Below are 15,685 nucleotides of genomic sequence, written 5' to 3'. Positions count from 1 at the left end.
AGTTAATTAGTTCTCACCTTCTGGTTACATTAGCATAGGAACAGGAGTAGGCCATTTAGCCCCTTGAGCATGTTCATTATTTTATTTGTTTAAGGGATGTAGACGTCGCTGGCAAAGCAGTATTTGTTGCCCATCCCTAATTGCTCTATGGACTGTTCCCAGGGACACACACTGAGATAAGCATCAACTGCTGCTGGAGGACCGTCAACTCGGTAGAAGACGCTCTTTGGTCTGCCCGGTCTTCCAGTGCAAAGAGCTGTCGACGAACGAGTGTTGCAGACTGGCACATTCCAAGATCCAAGACTATGTGCTGAGGGTCGCACTAAAGCTTGGGGCAGCTGCCACAAAGGCTTAACGGGGAAAGACCACTGTGTAAGGTCCTACCTCTATAGTATACCAAGAGGCTGGAAACCTGTAAAACCCCTTGGGCTCTAATCACCAGGGAATGTTTGTAAATCTACATTGCAAATATAACCTGTAAAGGAAAGTGTATATTGTATTGAAAGAAACTGATCTGTGTTATACTATATGGAATGCCAAATTTGAACTGTTATGACATGTATTTTTACAAATTTTATGAATAAAGCATAATTTTGGGGGAAAAAATGAACAGGAGGAGGCCATTCAGCCCCATAAGTCAGGTCTGCAATTCAATTACATCATGGCTGATTTGTATCTCAACTCCATCTACTTGCTTTGGTTGTGTAACCTTTAATACCCTTGCCTTACAAAAATCTATCCAGTAAAATTGCTGATTCAGTGTCACTGCTGGCAAGTGTGGGCTCAGGACCCCCATGTGGTCCTGATGTCGGGGTCCCGAGACCCATAATAAAATCCTGCCTAATGAGGCTACAACAGACCCAGACATGGCGTGAGGAAAAACCCAGTGGTAGAGAGGTTCAAAGCCATCTTGTTCCTCCCAAGCATGCTTAGCTCACCACATGTCATAGACTAGACTAATACCTGGGATGGGCGGGTTGCCTTAAGAGGAAAGATTGGACAAGCTAGGCTTATATCCGCTGGAGTTTAGAAGTCTAAGAGGTGACTTGATTGAAACATATAAGCTTCTGCGGGGTTTTGACAGGGTGGATGTGGAAAAGATGTTTCCTCTTGTGGGAGAATCTAGAACTAGGGGTCACTGTTTAAAAATAAAGGGTCGCCCATTTAAGACAGAGATGAGGAGAAATTTTTTCTCTCAGAGGATCATGAGTCTTTGGAACTCTTTTCCCCATAGGGCTGTGAAGCAGAGTCTTTGAATATTTTCAAGGCAGAGGTAGATAGATTCTTGATAAGCAATGGGGGTGAACGGTTATTTGGGGGGGTAGGCTGGAATGTAGAGTTGAGGTTACAATCAGATCAGCCATGATCTTATTGAATGGCGGAGCAGGCTCGAGGGGCCAAGTGACCTACTCATGCTCCTAATTTGTATGTTCGTATGTTCATATGTTTGTTCAAATTGCTTATACATTGGATCCCAAGGTGTTATTTTCTAAAAGAAATCAATCTAATTTGCATTTGAGAGCAGTGCCAGAATGCTGGTGTCGTGCAGCATAATAGCACCACTTGGCATTGACACTGGATATCAGTGGGAATAGTTTATATTTCCTATCCACTGACTTCTGTGTCTTTGACAAGACACACACTATTTCATTCAAGAAAGCTTCTTACCTTAGCATCAATTATTAGAGGGAAGTGTCTGGTCAGGTTGGACAAAGTCATTTTGTTGTACAGTTGATTGGGATCAGTTCTATCTTCAGATTTGGTTGTTGCCTATCAAATAAAATATTTAAGTATGAATATTCCTTTTATCTTGTTTCAAAATTACCATACATTTTGTGGTATAACACTCATTTTCTTCAACCAATAATTGTCCAAAAGTGGACAGTACATGTTATTAGGTGTCAGCTGTGCCTCAGTTTGTAGCACTCTTCTCTCTGAATCAGAAAGTTGTGGGTTCAAGCCCCACTCCAGAGACTTGAGCGCCCTACCCGATACTCAGTGCTGTACAGAGGGAGCACAGCACCTTTGGCAGTGCCATATTTCAGATGCAATGCTAAATCAAGGCCCTGTCTGCCCTCTCAGGTAGGTGCAAGATCCCATGGCACAACTGCAAGGAATTCTCCTGCTCAATATTTCATACTCAAGCAACATAATTAAAAAAAAAACGATCTGCTCATGATCACATTGCTGTTTGTGGGACCTTCCTGTGGGCAAATTAGCTGCCATGTTTCCTACAACAGTGACCAAACTTAAAATGTACTTCATTGGCTGCACAGCACTTTGCCGCATTCTGAGGATATGGAAGATGCTATCATAGAATCATAGAAAGTTTATGGCACAGAAAGAGGCCACTTGGCCCACTGTTTCTGTGACAGCTGAAAAAATGAGCCAGCCAGCCTAAACCCACTTTCCAGCATTTGATCAGTCGCCCTGTAGGTTACGGCACTTGAGGTGCATATCCAGACACCTTTTAAACGAGTTGGGGGTTTCGGCCTCTACTACCCTTTCAGGTAGTGAGTTCTAGACCCCCACCACTTTCTGGGTGAAAAATTCTTTCCTCATCTATATACATGCAAGTTCTCTATTTGGAATGTGAGAACAAGTTGGAACTTCCTGTTTTATCATTCTGGGTCTAGAAGGTTGACAGAACAAAAACAAAAAAAACACACACAAATATGGCATTTTTCACCAAACCAGGACTGGAAGGACAAAGAGCAGGAAGCAGGAGAGGGGGTTGTAGGCCAATTAAGCTGCTAGATTTGTGAGGATGTTTTTGGAGGTGACAATTTGAAATGAAAGTTTGGAGCACAGGGGCATGGTTGCTGAACAGTGGGACAGGAAACGGTCAGATCAAATTGCAATTGCCACTTCGCTGCTCCATTGCGCAAAGTGACTGTTCTCTAAAGGGGAAGGGGGGTGGAATTATTCTTTCAACCACATATAGGACAATGTTGTAATTAACAAACTGCCAGTAACGCAACACACTCAGAGATCAAAGCAGGGTGTTTGTAGAATTCTATTAGTGGTCGTTAGGAACAGACTGATTTTCATAAAGAGGGAACTTTATCCCTGTAAGTTATTAGTCTAGCATTGCTATGAAAAAAGAAAATCAAAGCGTGCCTTTTGCACACTAAAGATTTTGCTGATGTTATTGCACCAACATTTAACATCCTCAGACCAAGTTCTACTCAAAGAAGTTTAAAAAGAGGCATTAACAACAAAAACAACTTGCATTTATATAGTGTGTTTAACATAGTAAAATATCCCAAGGTGCATCTCAGGAACAATACCAAACTAGTTTTGACAGCGAGCCACATAAGGAGATGTTAGGACAGTGACTGAAAGGAGCATCTTAGAGGAGGAGAGTTGAGTAGAGAAGAGGAGAGGTTTAGTGTTGGAATTCCAGAGTTTAGGGCCTAGAGAGCTGAAGACATGACCGTCAATGGCAGAGCAGTGAAATTTGGTGGTGTGTAATTTATTAACACATTTATTTTAAACAATTTAGCTGTGTGGTAAAATAGTGGACAAACCAATGCTATCTGAATGCATTAATTGTATGTAAAGCTTAATTTCTTGGACATGGAAGTGTAATGTATTCTCTAATACCAGACTAAAGGTGAGGACTGTTGTATTGAGAATAATTTAATATCATCTTCAAAGGATGCTTATGAAAGAGCAGGTACTTTACTATATTCAGCATTAAAAATAATGCACGGGGGCGGGGGTGGGGATAATTCTGTCATTGCGTGACAGAGTAAAATGGGTGATAGTGAGTCAGCAGCCTGCTTTACATCTCTCCTCATTTTTATTTTTGTTGACTTTGAGCCAAAATGACTCCCACTGAATGTGGGACAAATTACAGACTCGCATGAATTGTGTGTATTAAAAAGCTCCATATGCTTTGGAGCATTGAAACAAAAATTATAGCATACAGAATGGGTGGATTGCAAACAGCCCATCTCTCCTTCCCCTTCTCTTTGTAAAATAGGCAGAGGTACATTTCCCAGTGTCTTGGGCACATGCCAATGCCTCACCCAAGCTTTGATTCTAGCCAACAAAGGGTTAATTTCATGAGGTTCCACTGTATGATGCTCATGAGCCAGTTCAGAGATAAGTGTCGCCCTAATCCTCCAACCTGTGCTCACTGCTAATGAGGCTTCATGTCTCAATAGGGGCAACACAGGACAAATTAAATTTTCCTCTCATTCGCTATCTACGTGCATGCGTGACTGGAAAGAAAGAGGAAGACTTGCATTTATATAGCACCTTTCACAACCTCAGAATATTCCAAAGCACTTTACAGCCAATGAAGTACTCTTGAACTTTGCTCCTTCTTGTAACGTAGAAAAACATTGTAGCCAATTTGCACACTGCAAGATTCCAGAGACAGTTTACTCTATTTGAGGTGATGTTGATTGCCGGATAGATATTAGCCAGGACACTGGGCCGAGCTCCCCAACACTTCTTTGAAATAGTGCCGCAGGGTCGTTTACATTCCCCTGAGGGGACAGGCAGGGGCACTGTTTAGCATTTCATTGGAAAAACTGCACCTACAACATGGCACTACTCCATCAGTTCTGCCTCAAAGCATCAGCCTAGATTTATTTACTCAAGCCACTGGAGTGAGACTTAAACCCATTACCATCTAAGTCAGAGGGGAAAGCAGTATCCATAGAGCCAAAGGATCAGGAGCTGAAACTCTGAGTTTCCTCCTTCCAAACCTAGATGCCAAGACCGATAAAATAACTCTACCACCCCCGAACACCCGCTTCCCCATCACTCAGAACAGACCAGGATTCTTACTCTGTATGGCTCAGTCACCAACTGGACCATGGGGTGAAGTCAGACCACCATTTCTTATCTAGACAAATGAGGCAGCACAAGTGGCAGTAAAAAGAAAAAGGAACTTACATTGGCTATTTCTTTCTCCAGCTGCAGGACAGCATCCATTTCCCGTTTGATTTCAGAATTAGTCACGTTTAAACCTTTATCCTTACGAACCAATGTAGCCACTTTCGTCATGAACTGGGAGTAAGCTTCGCATGACTGTACAGAATCAAAAGAAATAAACGGATGTAGCATTCCCTTGGAAAAATCCCAGGACCATATCAGCTTTGTTATAGTAGTATATAGCATCACCTCTCAGTCTTTCTTCTGCACAAACCCCAACCTACTCAGTTTTTCCTGAAAATGACCTCTCAATTCTAGTATCATCCTTGCAAATCTTTCTTGCAGCTTCCCAATGCCTCTATATTCCTTTTATAACATGGAGACCAGAATTGTACACAGTACTTACTCCAAGTGTGGTCCAAACAAGACTCTACATAAATTTCAACATGACTTCTTTGCTTTTGAATTCTAATCTTTTACAAATGAACTTGTGCTTTGTTTGCATTTTTTATTGCTTTGTTAATCTGTGTCGCTACTTTAGTGGTTTGTGAATCTGCACCCCTAGATCCTTTGCTCTTCTACCCCATTTTATCTTCCAAACAATATACACCTATCAGAATGCATCATTTAACAGTCTTTTGGCATTTACATGTCCATTCTGCAAATTTATTAAGGTCTTTTTCTATTTTGTCACAATCTTCTTCAGTATTAACTATTGTTACAATCCTGTGTTTTTTTTTTCTCGGGAAATGTTGAGGTTCACCTTTAAGGCTGTAAAAGATCAGTAATTCTTTAAGGCAGTAAGCTCCAGAGACTGTAAGCCAAAGTACATTCTGCCAACAACAACCATACAGAGAGGGAGAACAGGACTTCAAATGCATCCATTTTGACTTTGAAACTGGCTAGCAGAGACACACAGTTGACAGACGGATCTGGCACGTGAAGGAAATAGGAGAACTCTCTCTAATTCAATTTAGACCCTGGGTAGTTTTTCTCTTAAAATTCTAAAAGCTTCAAGCCTGATTAATTTCTTAAAGAAATAACAGATTATTGATCTACTGGGTTCATCGCTGGACAAAAGAAGAGTTTAAAACTAGAACTGCTAAACTGAACTGCTGAATTCCTATCTCTGGAAGGACCTTCAGATTCATCTGACCTTGGAAGACTGCAAGTGAACTTTGACTGTGTTGTATCAGAAGACCATTTGTTGGAAGAGTAATCTGCAAAGACTTCATTGTTTTTTCAATTTTTTCAGGCAGCTAATTAAAAACTAAACTACTGTTAGTTTGAGTACATGTATGCGAATGCAGGTGTTAGTTTTTTAAAGTAACAAGTTATAAGGTCTTTAGATATTAGTTTATCTTAGTAGTGTTTAAGATTTTAGTTTTTTTAATAAACAGTTAATTCATTGATATCTAAAGATATCTGGTTTGCTTCGCCTCATTTGGGGGTTACTAGATTGTTTCAATTCGGCTGCTGCTTTCTTCGATTTGGAAAGCTTAAAGAAATATAATGCAGCCTGTGGAGTGAAGGGACTGAATTGACAGTGCATTGCTCCCACCGCAATCAGAATCATATATTTTGATTGGGGGCTTTGTCCTGAGCAGTCGTAACACTATACCTCCCAATTTGGCGTCATTCAAAAGTTTTGATATATCAGATTCATATGGGAGAAAGGAACAGAAGGATATGTTGATACAGTGAGACAAAGTAAGGTGAAAGGAGGCTTGTATGGACAGTGGACAGGATACTTGTTGGGCCGAATGGCCAGTTTCTGTGCTGTAAAATTCTATGTAATTCTGTGGAGAGGTAGGTCACACAAGCCCTGATTTCATTGCCTACACAAACTGCTTCAAATAACTTTTTAAGTCTTTTCACAAACTGGATTCTCAACTCAAGATGGTCCAGAACTCCTGCTTCTCATTTTTCCTTCTGATTGTGATGTGTTTTCTAAATTGATCGCTTGCTGAATTTATGTGCTCACTGAAATGAATTTTTATTAGGAAGGAGTATTAAGGGTTAGGCAACCAAAATGGGGAGAGAGAGTTGTGATACAAGTCAGCCATGATTGAATTAAATGGCGAAACGGCCTGAAGAGATGGAATGGCCTACTCCGATTCCTAGGTTCCTTAGCATCAACTTCAGGAGAGTAAACACTTGCTGAATGTGTCCATCGAGAACTGGCTTAACACTGCATGAGGATACTTTATGTACAGGCAAATCAAGTAGGCTTCTTTTCTGGCATTCTGAGGTGGATTCAGGTTTAAATATCCTGTGTCGAAATAAACTCCACTTCTTAGTCTTTCAAGCTCTGCCTGTGATTCCAAAAGTATTACTTTCAGTCAATTTGAAATAAAACAGCCTCAAATATATTCAGATAATAGGACAATGCTGTCCAATGGAAATTGCGAACTAACCGTAGATGTGGCTATGGTGACACTGTTTTAACCTCTTACCCTAATTTATTCCAAAACATTTTACACTAAATACAGGTGAATAGACTGCACATGTGTATATTCACTTAACACTTATCACCATAGACTAACCAAGGAAGTAAAGCACTTGCAACGATCAAAGAATTCTCAACAGCCTGCTTTTCGTCTTAACATTTTGCCAACAAACGTTCAAGAATGGTTCAAGTTCACATGCACAAGCCGTGCGAGTACGGGTATGGAGATCACAGGCCCAACACTGACTGTGTCTGCTACTCATTTGTTATTTAGGAAAATTAGCCACATCTGGAATTCCAATTACCACATGTGTTCGAAAAGACTGCGTTGGGAAAGGTAGCAGCCTTGGTTAAAAGCGAAAACAGCATCTTTGAAAAAACATGCATGCACAAAACAATTTATACACTGGGCATGGTGCTGCAGAGATTGCTGCATAAAGTGCATGGCCCCTTCACATTGAGGGACCTACAGCCAGCACTGCAGAATCATGTCCTGGACCAGCTTGGTCAGAACAATGCACCGTGTCTAGCTTAGTGTTTACTGTTTCTTGTCAGCAATCAAAGAATTAATGGTTACTTCTAAATTGTCCAACATCTGGAGCACTTATGAAGCCAGGAACCCTAATTACTCACCCTTGTTACCAGTAAAATTCAGTGATAATATAAAACAGAGCTAATTATCAGCAGCGTTATTAATAAAAGTAACGATAGCAATAAACAGGCTGCTGTGGCTAACCAATTCCCCCTCCCCCAGGGACCTATGCTAGGTCTTCTGTCACTTGTAAACTTAAATAGCTGAAGATACTGCATCTGGAATGTATATGGTCTCAGATCATGCAAAGCAGTGTCGTGCAGGAAGAACTTGGTTGTCAGCTATGGCTCAGTGGGTAGCACTTTTGCCTCTAAGTCAGAAGGTTGTGAGCTCATCCTCACTCCAGAAACTTGAGCACATGATACAGTCTGACACCCCCATTGTAGCACAGAAGGAGTGCTGCACTTCTGGAGGTGCCATCTCTCAGAAGAGATTTGAAACAGTGGCCCTGTCCAGCCTCTCAGGTGGACGCAAAAAATTCCATGCCACTACTTTGAAGAAGAGTAAGAGAGTTCTCCCTGGTTTCCTGAGCAATATTCATCCCTCAATCAACATCACTAAAAATGATTATCTAGTCATTGTCACATTGCTGTTTGTGGGATCTTGCTGTATTCAAATTGTGTGTATCCTTCTTTACAACAGTAACTACACTACAAGTATATTGCATTGGCTGTAAAGTGCTTTGGGGCATCCTGGAGTAATGAAAGGTGCTGTATAAATATCACATTCTCAGGACCTCCAAAAGTGTGGTTGCAAAGAACGAAGAACAGTACAGCACAGGAACAGGCCATTTGGCCCTCCAAGCCTGTGCCGATCTTGATGCCTGTCTAAACTAAAACCTTCTGCACTTCCAGGGACCGTATCCCTCTATTCCCATCCTATTCATGTATTTGTCAAGATGCCTCTTAAACATCGCTATCATACCTGCTTCCACCACCTCCCCCAGCAGCAAGTTCCAGCCACTCACCACCCTCTGTGTAAAGAACTTGCCTCGCACATCCCCTCTAAACTTTGCCCCTCGCACCTTAAATCTATATCCCCTAGTAACTGACTCTTCCACCCTGGGAAAAAGCTTCTGACTATCCACTCTGTCCATGCCACTCATAACTTTGTAAACCTCTATCATGTCGCCCCTCCACCTCCGTCGTTCCAGTGAAAACAATCCCAGTTTATCCAACTTCTCCTCATAGCTAATGCCCTCCAGACTAGGCAACATCCTGGTAAACCTCTTCTGTACCCTCTCCAAAGCCTCCACGTTCTTCTGGTAGTGTGGCGACCAGAATTACACGCTATATTCTAAGTGTGGCCTAACTAAAGTTCTGTACAGCTGCAGCATGACTTGCCAATTTTTATACTCTATGCCCCGACCGATGAAGACAAGCATGCCGTATGCCTTCTTGACTACCTTATCCACCTGCGTTGCCACTTTCAGTGACCTGTGGACCTGTATGCCCAGATCTCTCTGCCTGTCAATACTCCTAAGGGTTCTGCCATTTACTGTATACTTCCCAACTGCATTAGATCTTCCAAAATGCATTACCTCACATTTGTCCAGATTAAACTCCATCTGCCATTTCTCCGTCCAACTCTCCAACCAATCTATATCCTGCTGTATCCTCTGACAATCCTCATCATTATCTGCAACTCCACCAACCTTTGTGTCATCTGCAAACTTACTAATTAGACCAACTACATTTTCCTCCAAATCATTTATATATACTACAAACAGCAAAGGTCCCAGCACTGATCCCTGCGGAACACCACTAGTCACAGCCCTCCACTCAGAAAAGCACCCTTCCACTGCTACCCTCTGTCTTCTATGACGGAGCCAGTTCTGTATCCATCTTGCCAGCTGTTACAACTGTTCTGCCCCACTGTGTGAAGGAGGTTCCCACAACCAGCAATGAGATAAATGGTCAACCTGTCCCATTCCCTGATAATGTTGGTTGCCTGCTCCTCTTTGAATGGTGTCATGGGACTAAAACGAACCAGGTAAACTAGGACTGAGTTTGACAGCCCACCTGGAAGCTGTCGCTTCTGCCACAGTCCCATAGGCTCTGGCCTAACTTGTCAAAATGGTAATTTATCTTTTCTCTTCTCTCTCCCTCAACTTACTATTGCTTCAAGAGGAGCACTCGTGGTTGTCCTCGGGTTGGGAAACTCTTCTTTTCATGTTGAAAAGAAAATTAGACAGGGTGTATAACAGGCAGCCAAAGACTGCCATTTTTTTGCGCCCTGCCAAATTTGACTCTTTGAACCACTACCCTTACTCAAGTGGCAGCTTGGCTCAGTTGGTAGCACTCTTTCCTCTATATGTGAAGGATTTGGCTGCAGTAGTTCAGAATTTGAGCACACAATCGAGGATAACACTCTAGTGCAGTACTAAGGGAGTGCTGCATCATTAGGGTTGTCATGCTTTGGATGAGATTTTTTTTAACATTAAGGTAATCATGGGATATGGGGATAGGGCAGGAAAGTGGAGTTGAGAAAGAAGATCAGTCATGACCTTATTCAATGGTGGATCAGCTTGAGGGACCATTTGGCCTAATCTTGTTTTTATTTCTATGTTCTTCTGAACTGGTAACTTATTCCCCAGCTCTCATTACCCTTTCAGTCAAGAGGTGTCACCTGACTTTATTTCACCCTCCTAACCACCTCATTTAAAATTTGTAGCCACTTGCGATATGAACTCTTTGCTACGGTACACAGCTTGCCTAAATCAACTCGGTCACTTTGTAGTCTCCTCATTCCCAAGGACAAGGTAGACAACTTCTGTTACTCTGCTCACAGGCACAGCTGCAAAGTTAATTTAGACAACCTATTAGCAGTTTTTAAAGGGTCAAAGGGGAGTACAATTTAAAGGCCAGAAATTACTGTGAGCAATATTACCACATGCGACCTCTTAAAGCATTTGTACACTTTCTGGTCTGCTATTTTAACAGATGTAATGAATGCTTTTATTTTAAATAGCTTAACACAGCCATGAGAACAGCAGACAGAACATGATACAAATGAGCATATTTGTCTGCCCATAATCTCCAGTCCATAATGCTCCAAGAAAATGTTAACAACCAGCTCCTCAATGGCATGCTGGGTACATGCACTGCCGATGCCATCAAATCACTTGTCAGCACTCTAATTTCAAAGGGATGAGAATAGAACCAGGGACGATAAACTGGAAAAAAAAACATATTGATATACAAAGAGATAGAAAAGCCATGGGATATATTTAAAAAGGGGATCAAAAGAGTTTTGTAGAATTATATTCCATTAAAAAAGAGCAAACTATCCAAAATGAGACACCATGGATGAATAAAGAAAGGAGGGCAAAACTGAAATAAAGAAAAAGATATACTCTAAATCCAGGGACAATAAAGGAGAGGATGATAAACAGAAATACAAAGAGGTTAGGAAAGAAGTAAGCAAAAATTTTGAAAAAACAAAGAGGAACAATGAAATTAAACAATCAAGCAATATAATAAGAAATAGCTAAGTATTCTAATAGCTAAGACACAGAAGAATATATTTTGATAGGTTGAGATGAAGTTGGCAGGAAGAGGTTCATGTGGAGCATAAACAGTGGCACAAACCAGTGGACTGAATAGCCTGTTTCTGTGCTGTAAATTCTATATAACTCTCTCCAGACCCACACACGAAGATTTCCACTTGGTTGAGATACTGGAGGGCTGCCAGTGGTTGTGGAAAGGTGCCTCAACAAGGAACTGGCATCTTTGAGACCCAAGGGGAACAAAGAGATGAATATTGGAGAAGACAGAAGAAGTCTGGCCAGTACTGGAGTGTAGCTTTGACATAAATTCCCATCTCACTGCCTTCCCACCCATTGTTCGAAAACAAAATCATGTAATTAATCCTTCTCAGTTCCAAAATTTGAAAGTTAGCCAAATATTACATGCTGTGATAATACTCATTAAATAGGTTATTTTAAAATAATTTATATATCTGCATTTCAACAAAGGCTCAACAATGGGAGAAAGACTATCGTGCTCATAAGGTTATAATTTGGGAATGTTTAGAATGTTATGAAATCTGGATGAAATCATTGCCCATTTGTCTTTTAATATAGCCAATAAACATTTCTGCATCTCAAGAGCTCCTAATTGTCTGCAAGTAGCCTGGGTTACATTCTGAACAAGAACTGTGGTATTAGTAAGTTAGTATTTTCCCAGTAATAGACCCCTTAGCAATCGACAATACTGGCCATATTTCCATTTTACAGCCTCCTTGAGTTAAAAGTTCAAACATCACAACATCTGCAAAAACAGAACAAATGATCTCCAGTAATTGTAATCATTACAATTGATTCATGAGCTTGTGATCAACAAAGACTGTTGACATAGTATCAAAGAATCAAGCTCCATATGTTAAGCCAGTGCCTTTTCCAAATTTAACAGCAAACAGATTGCAGCAGAAGGTCTTCATGAGTTTAACCGTAGGAAATGTTGTGTATGTTAGCACTGAAACCTGAAGAATTGTCAGACACATGATTGGGAATCACTTTGGTATCGGAGACTCCTAGGTAAACACAAATCTCTGTTGCAGTATCTACATGTCGATCAGGCTGTGATATAGTCCCGGAACAGATTTACACTGTACCACCAGTGTAGGCTATTCTGTGCCGACTATGTAGGTTTATAAATATAGCCGTAACCTATCCTGTGCTATACCTGACCAAGACATAGTTAATAATGTGTGACTGAATTAGGAAATGATTATCTTGCTAAGCACTGAAATCTCTCACCTTCACGAACACAACATTCTCCATAATAATTTTTTTACAGTAAATGTGTTAAAGAGTGCAGATTTGGCTGCTTGATTGGCACTCCATCTACCACCCTAAACTCTCCACCACTGGCATACGGTGGCTGCAGAGTGTACGTCTACAATGCAGCAACTCACCAAGGCTCCTTCAACTGACCTTCCAAACCCACGACCTCTACCACCTAGAAGACCAAGGACAGCAGGCACATGGGAACACCACCACCTGCAAGTTCCCCTTCAAGCCACACACCATCCTGACTTGGAAATATATTGCTGTTCTTTCACTGTCGTTGGATCAAAATCCGGGAACTCCTTCCCCCAACAGCACTGTGGGTATACCTACACCACATGGACCACAGCAGTTTAAGAAGGCAGCTCACCATCGCCTTCTCAAGGGCGATGAGGGATGGGTAATAAATGCTGGCCTTTCTGGGAATGTCCACATCCCACGAACAATTGAAAAGAAGATTAAAAAATACAAGTTGTGGGTGAAAGTCTCACTCCAGAGATATGAGCACAAAATCCAAGCTGACACTCCTGGTACTGAGGCAGTGATGCACAGCTGAGGATGTCTTCTTTTGGATATGAAGTTTAATCTGGGGCCCTGTTTGTCCTGTCAGGTGAATGTAAAAGATCCCATCATGTTATTTGAAGAAAAGCAGGGAAATACTCACTGGCGTCCTGGCCACTAGTTATCACTCAACCAACATCACTAAAAACAGATTACCTAGTCTCTTCATTGGGTTGAAATCCAGATTCATTGTACCATCTTCATTCTTCTCCCTCAAACTTGGAATGCTTTATATTTCTCTGTGTCTTCCCTTCCTCCGACAGTCTACAGGCTTTTAAAACCCAAACAAGGCATTGCCAAGCTATTGACTAGCTTTCTTTAGCTAAGAATTGATTAGATAATCTTTTGAACATTGGTGCACCTGAAGCCTTATCCTTTCACTGAGGCTTCTCAATAATGAAGATTACAATAAACAGTTTCCATAGGACCAAAGCTGTGAGATTACCATTTGGGATACTGGTTGATGTGTTACCAGTATGATAGATATCAGTTTCCTGGAATTATGCATCACAGAATGAGGCTATTCAGCCAATAGTACTTCTCCTGGCTCTTTGAAAGAGCTACCCAATTGATCCCACTTCCGTGCTCGTTCCCCATAGCCCCATAAATGTTTCTTTTTTGAGTATTTATCCAATTCCTTTTGGAAAGTTCCCTCTGAATCTACTACCACCACCATATCAAGTGCAGTAAAAGCTTTGTTATCCGGCACTTTACCAACTGGCAAACTCTTATTATCCAGAATTTCCAAAATCTTCTAATGCTCTCCCAGGCCGTGTTTTCCCAAGTGCAGTCAACTGTTCTCGGCATTAGTGAGCGATGCTCATTGGAAAGGTCTGACTCTCGTGAGTACAACAGGTATATTGTTGCGCTGACCCCAAAGGAGTAAAGGAAAATAAAAAATCGGCTTTCTCAATGCCGGGCCCTGGGTACCCTTCGGTCCTCCGGCAATAACCTCGGGACGGAAGGTCCAATCTCCATACAGACAATGGCAGGTGACAGGGCTCAGTGAGATGCGATGAGCTGTACCAGTGCCCCATGGCTACACCTCTGCTCTGCCAAGTGACAATAGGAAAAGTGAAAACTGCTTTGTGTCTCTTGAATCCACAAGGCCAAGGCTGACCATCTCCGTGTGTCAGTTGGTGATAGCAGGGCTCAAGGGGCATCCAATGATACTAGGGTTCCGAAGAAGGGTCACTGACCCGAAACGTTAACTCTGCTTCTCTTTTCACAGATGTTGCCAGACCTGCTGAGTGGTTCCAGCATTTCTTGTTTTTATTTCAGATTTCCAGCATCAGCAGTATTTTGCTTTTATGATACTAGAATCAACCCAGTCGGACACCGGGAAGCCGGTTGGGAGACTTGGCAACCTGTCGGGTTGGACCACTAAGAACTGCGGGAACTAATGTTTCCATCTGCGGCTGGAAATGCTACCTTGTCTCAGTGACTGGTTCCCCATTCACTAAAATGGGATTCTTGGTCCCTGTAGTCAGTCTTGTTTTGCTCTGGAGCTCCGCATACAATACATGATAAACCGAAATGTTTGATTATCCAGCCCCTCTCAGGTCTGACACATGCCGGATAACAAAGCTTTTACCATTCCAGATCCTAACAATGTAAAACAAATTGCCCTCATCTCCCCATTGGATTTTGTCCAATTATCTTAAATCTGTGCCACTCTCCTGCCAATGGAAACAGTTTTTCCTTATTTATTCTATCAAATCCTTTATAATTTAATGTTTGATTAACTATATAGTCTTTGTAGAAGATTTAAACTATTTGAAATATAATGAGGAATGCTACATACCTCCTTATAAGCACCTGTGCATTCATAGTAATCACGGGAAGGCAGGCCAAGGTTGGGCTGGTCAATCTGTTAATTCACCAAATGTTAAAATATGTTTAATGTTTTGTCGATTCCAGCTTCTTTACTCTAATCTTGAGCCAGATTTTGCGGCAGAAATAATGTCTTGGTAATGACATGTACGGTTGGCAATGTGCTAATCGGCCACTTCAGGGAATTAAGAGACGCACAGTGAGGCTGGAATTTTACATTGGGTGGGGCCAGCCAAAATGTTTGGGGCGAGACTGCCTCCGCTGGGCCAGGGAGCCACTCTTTGATTGTATGTGATCCAGGCCCTTAATCGGCCACAGGCAGGGCTTCCGCCCCTCTGAGGGGTGCCTGAACAGGAGGGCCCCCTCCAGCCCACAAAGAGGCCACCAAGTTTTACAGAATGGCCTCCAGAGGGTCCTGAGACACCTGCCTGCCACTGGTAATATACCAGCGGCGGCAGAAGGTGGTGCTTAAGTGGCAGTTAATTGGCCACTGAAGGGCTTTAATTGGCCTGGTCGGGCCATTTCTCACCACCGCCGCCCCTCGTAAAATTGCACCAGGGGCAGGAAGGGA

The 15,685-nt window shown here is 41.9% G+C and overlaps 1 protein-coding gene across 4 annotated transcripts in view; it reads right to left on the bottom strand.

Moving 5' to 3' along the window:
- Positions 1-15,685, bottom strand: part of LOC137375456 (neprilysin-like) — a 203,814-nt gene that overhangs the window by 76,721 nt on the left and 111,408 nt on the right. For all 4 annotated transcript variants that reach the window (XM_068042736.1, XM_068042733.1, XM_068042737.1 and 1 more), the window contains exons 8-10: positions 15,086-15,151; positions 4,912-5,046; positions 1,669-1,770 (exon numbers count right to left, since the gene is read on the bottom strand). In XM_068042736.1, the coding sequence (XP_067898837.1) occupies positions 1,669-1,770; positions 4,912-5,046; positions 15,086-15,151 (303 nt within the window). The remainder of the gene's footprint in view (positions 1-1,668; positions 1,771-4,911; positions 5,047-15,085; positions 15,152-15,685) is intronic.

The sequence above is a fragment of the Heterodontus francisci genome, chromosome 11 (assembly GCF_036365525.1).
Source record: "Heterodontus francisci isolate sHetFra1 chromosome 11, sHetFra1.hap1, whole genome shotgun sequence".
NCBI classification, from domain to species: domain Eukaryota; kingdom Metazoa; phylum Chordata; class Chondrichthyes; order Heterodontiformes; family Heterodontidae; genus Heterodontus; species Heterodontus francisci.
The sequence above is the reverse complement of the archived record's forward strand: the minus strand, read 5'-3'. Positions and strand labels throughout refer to the sequence as shown.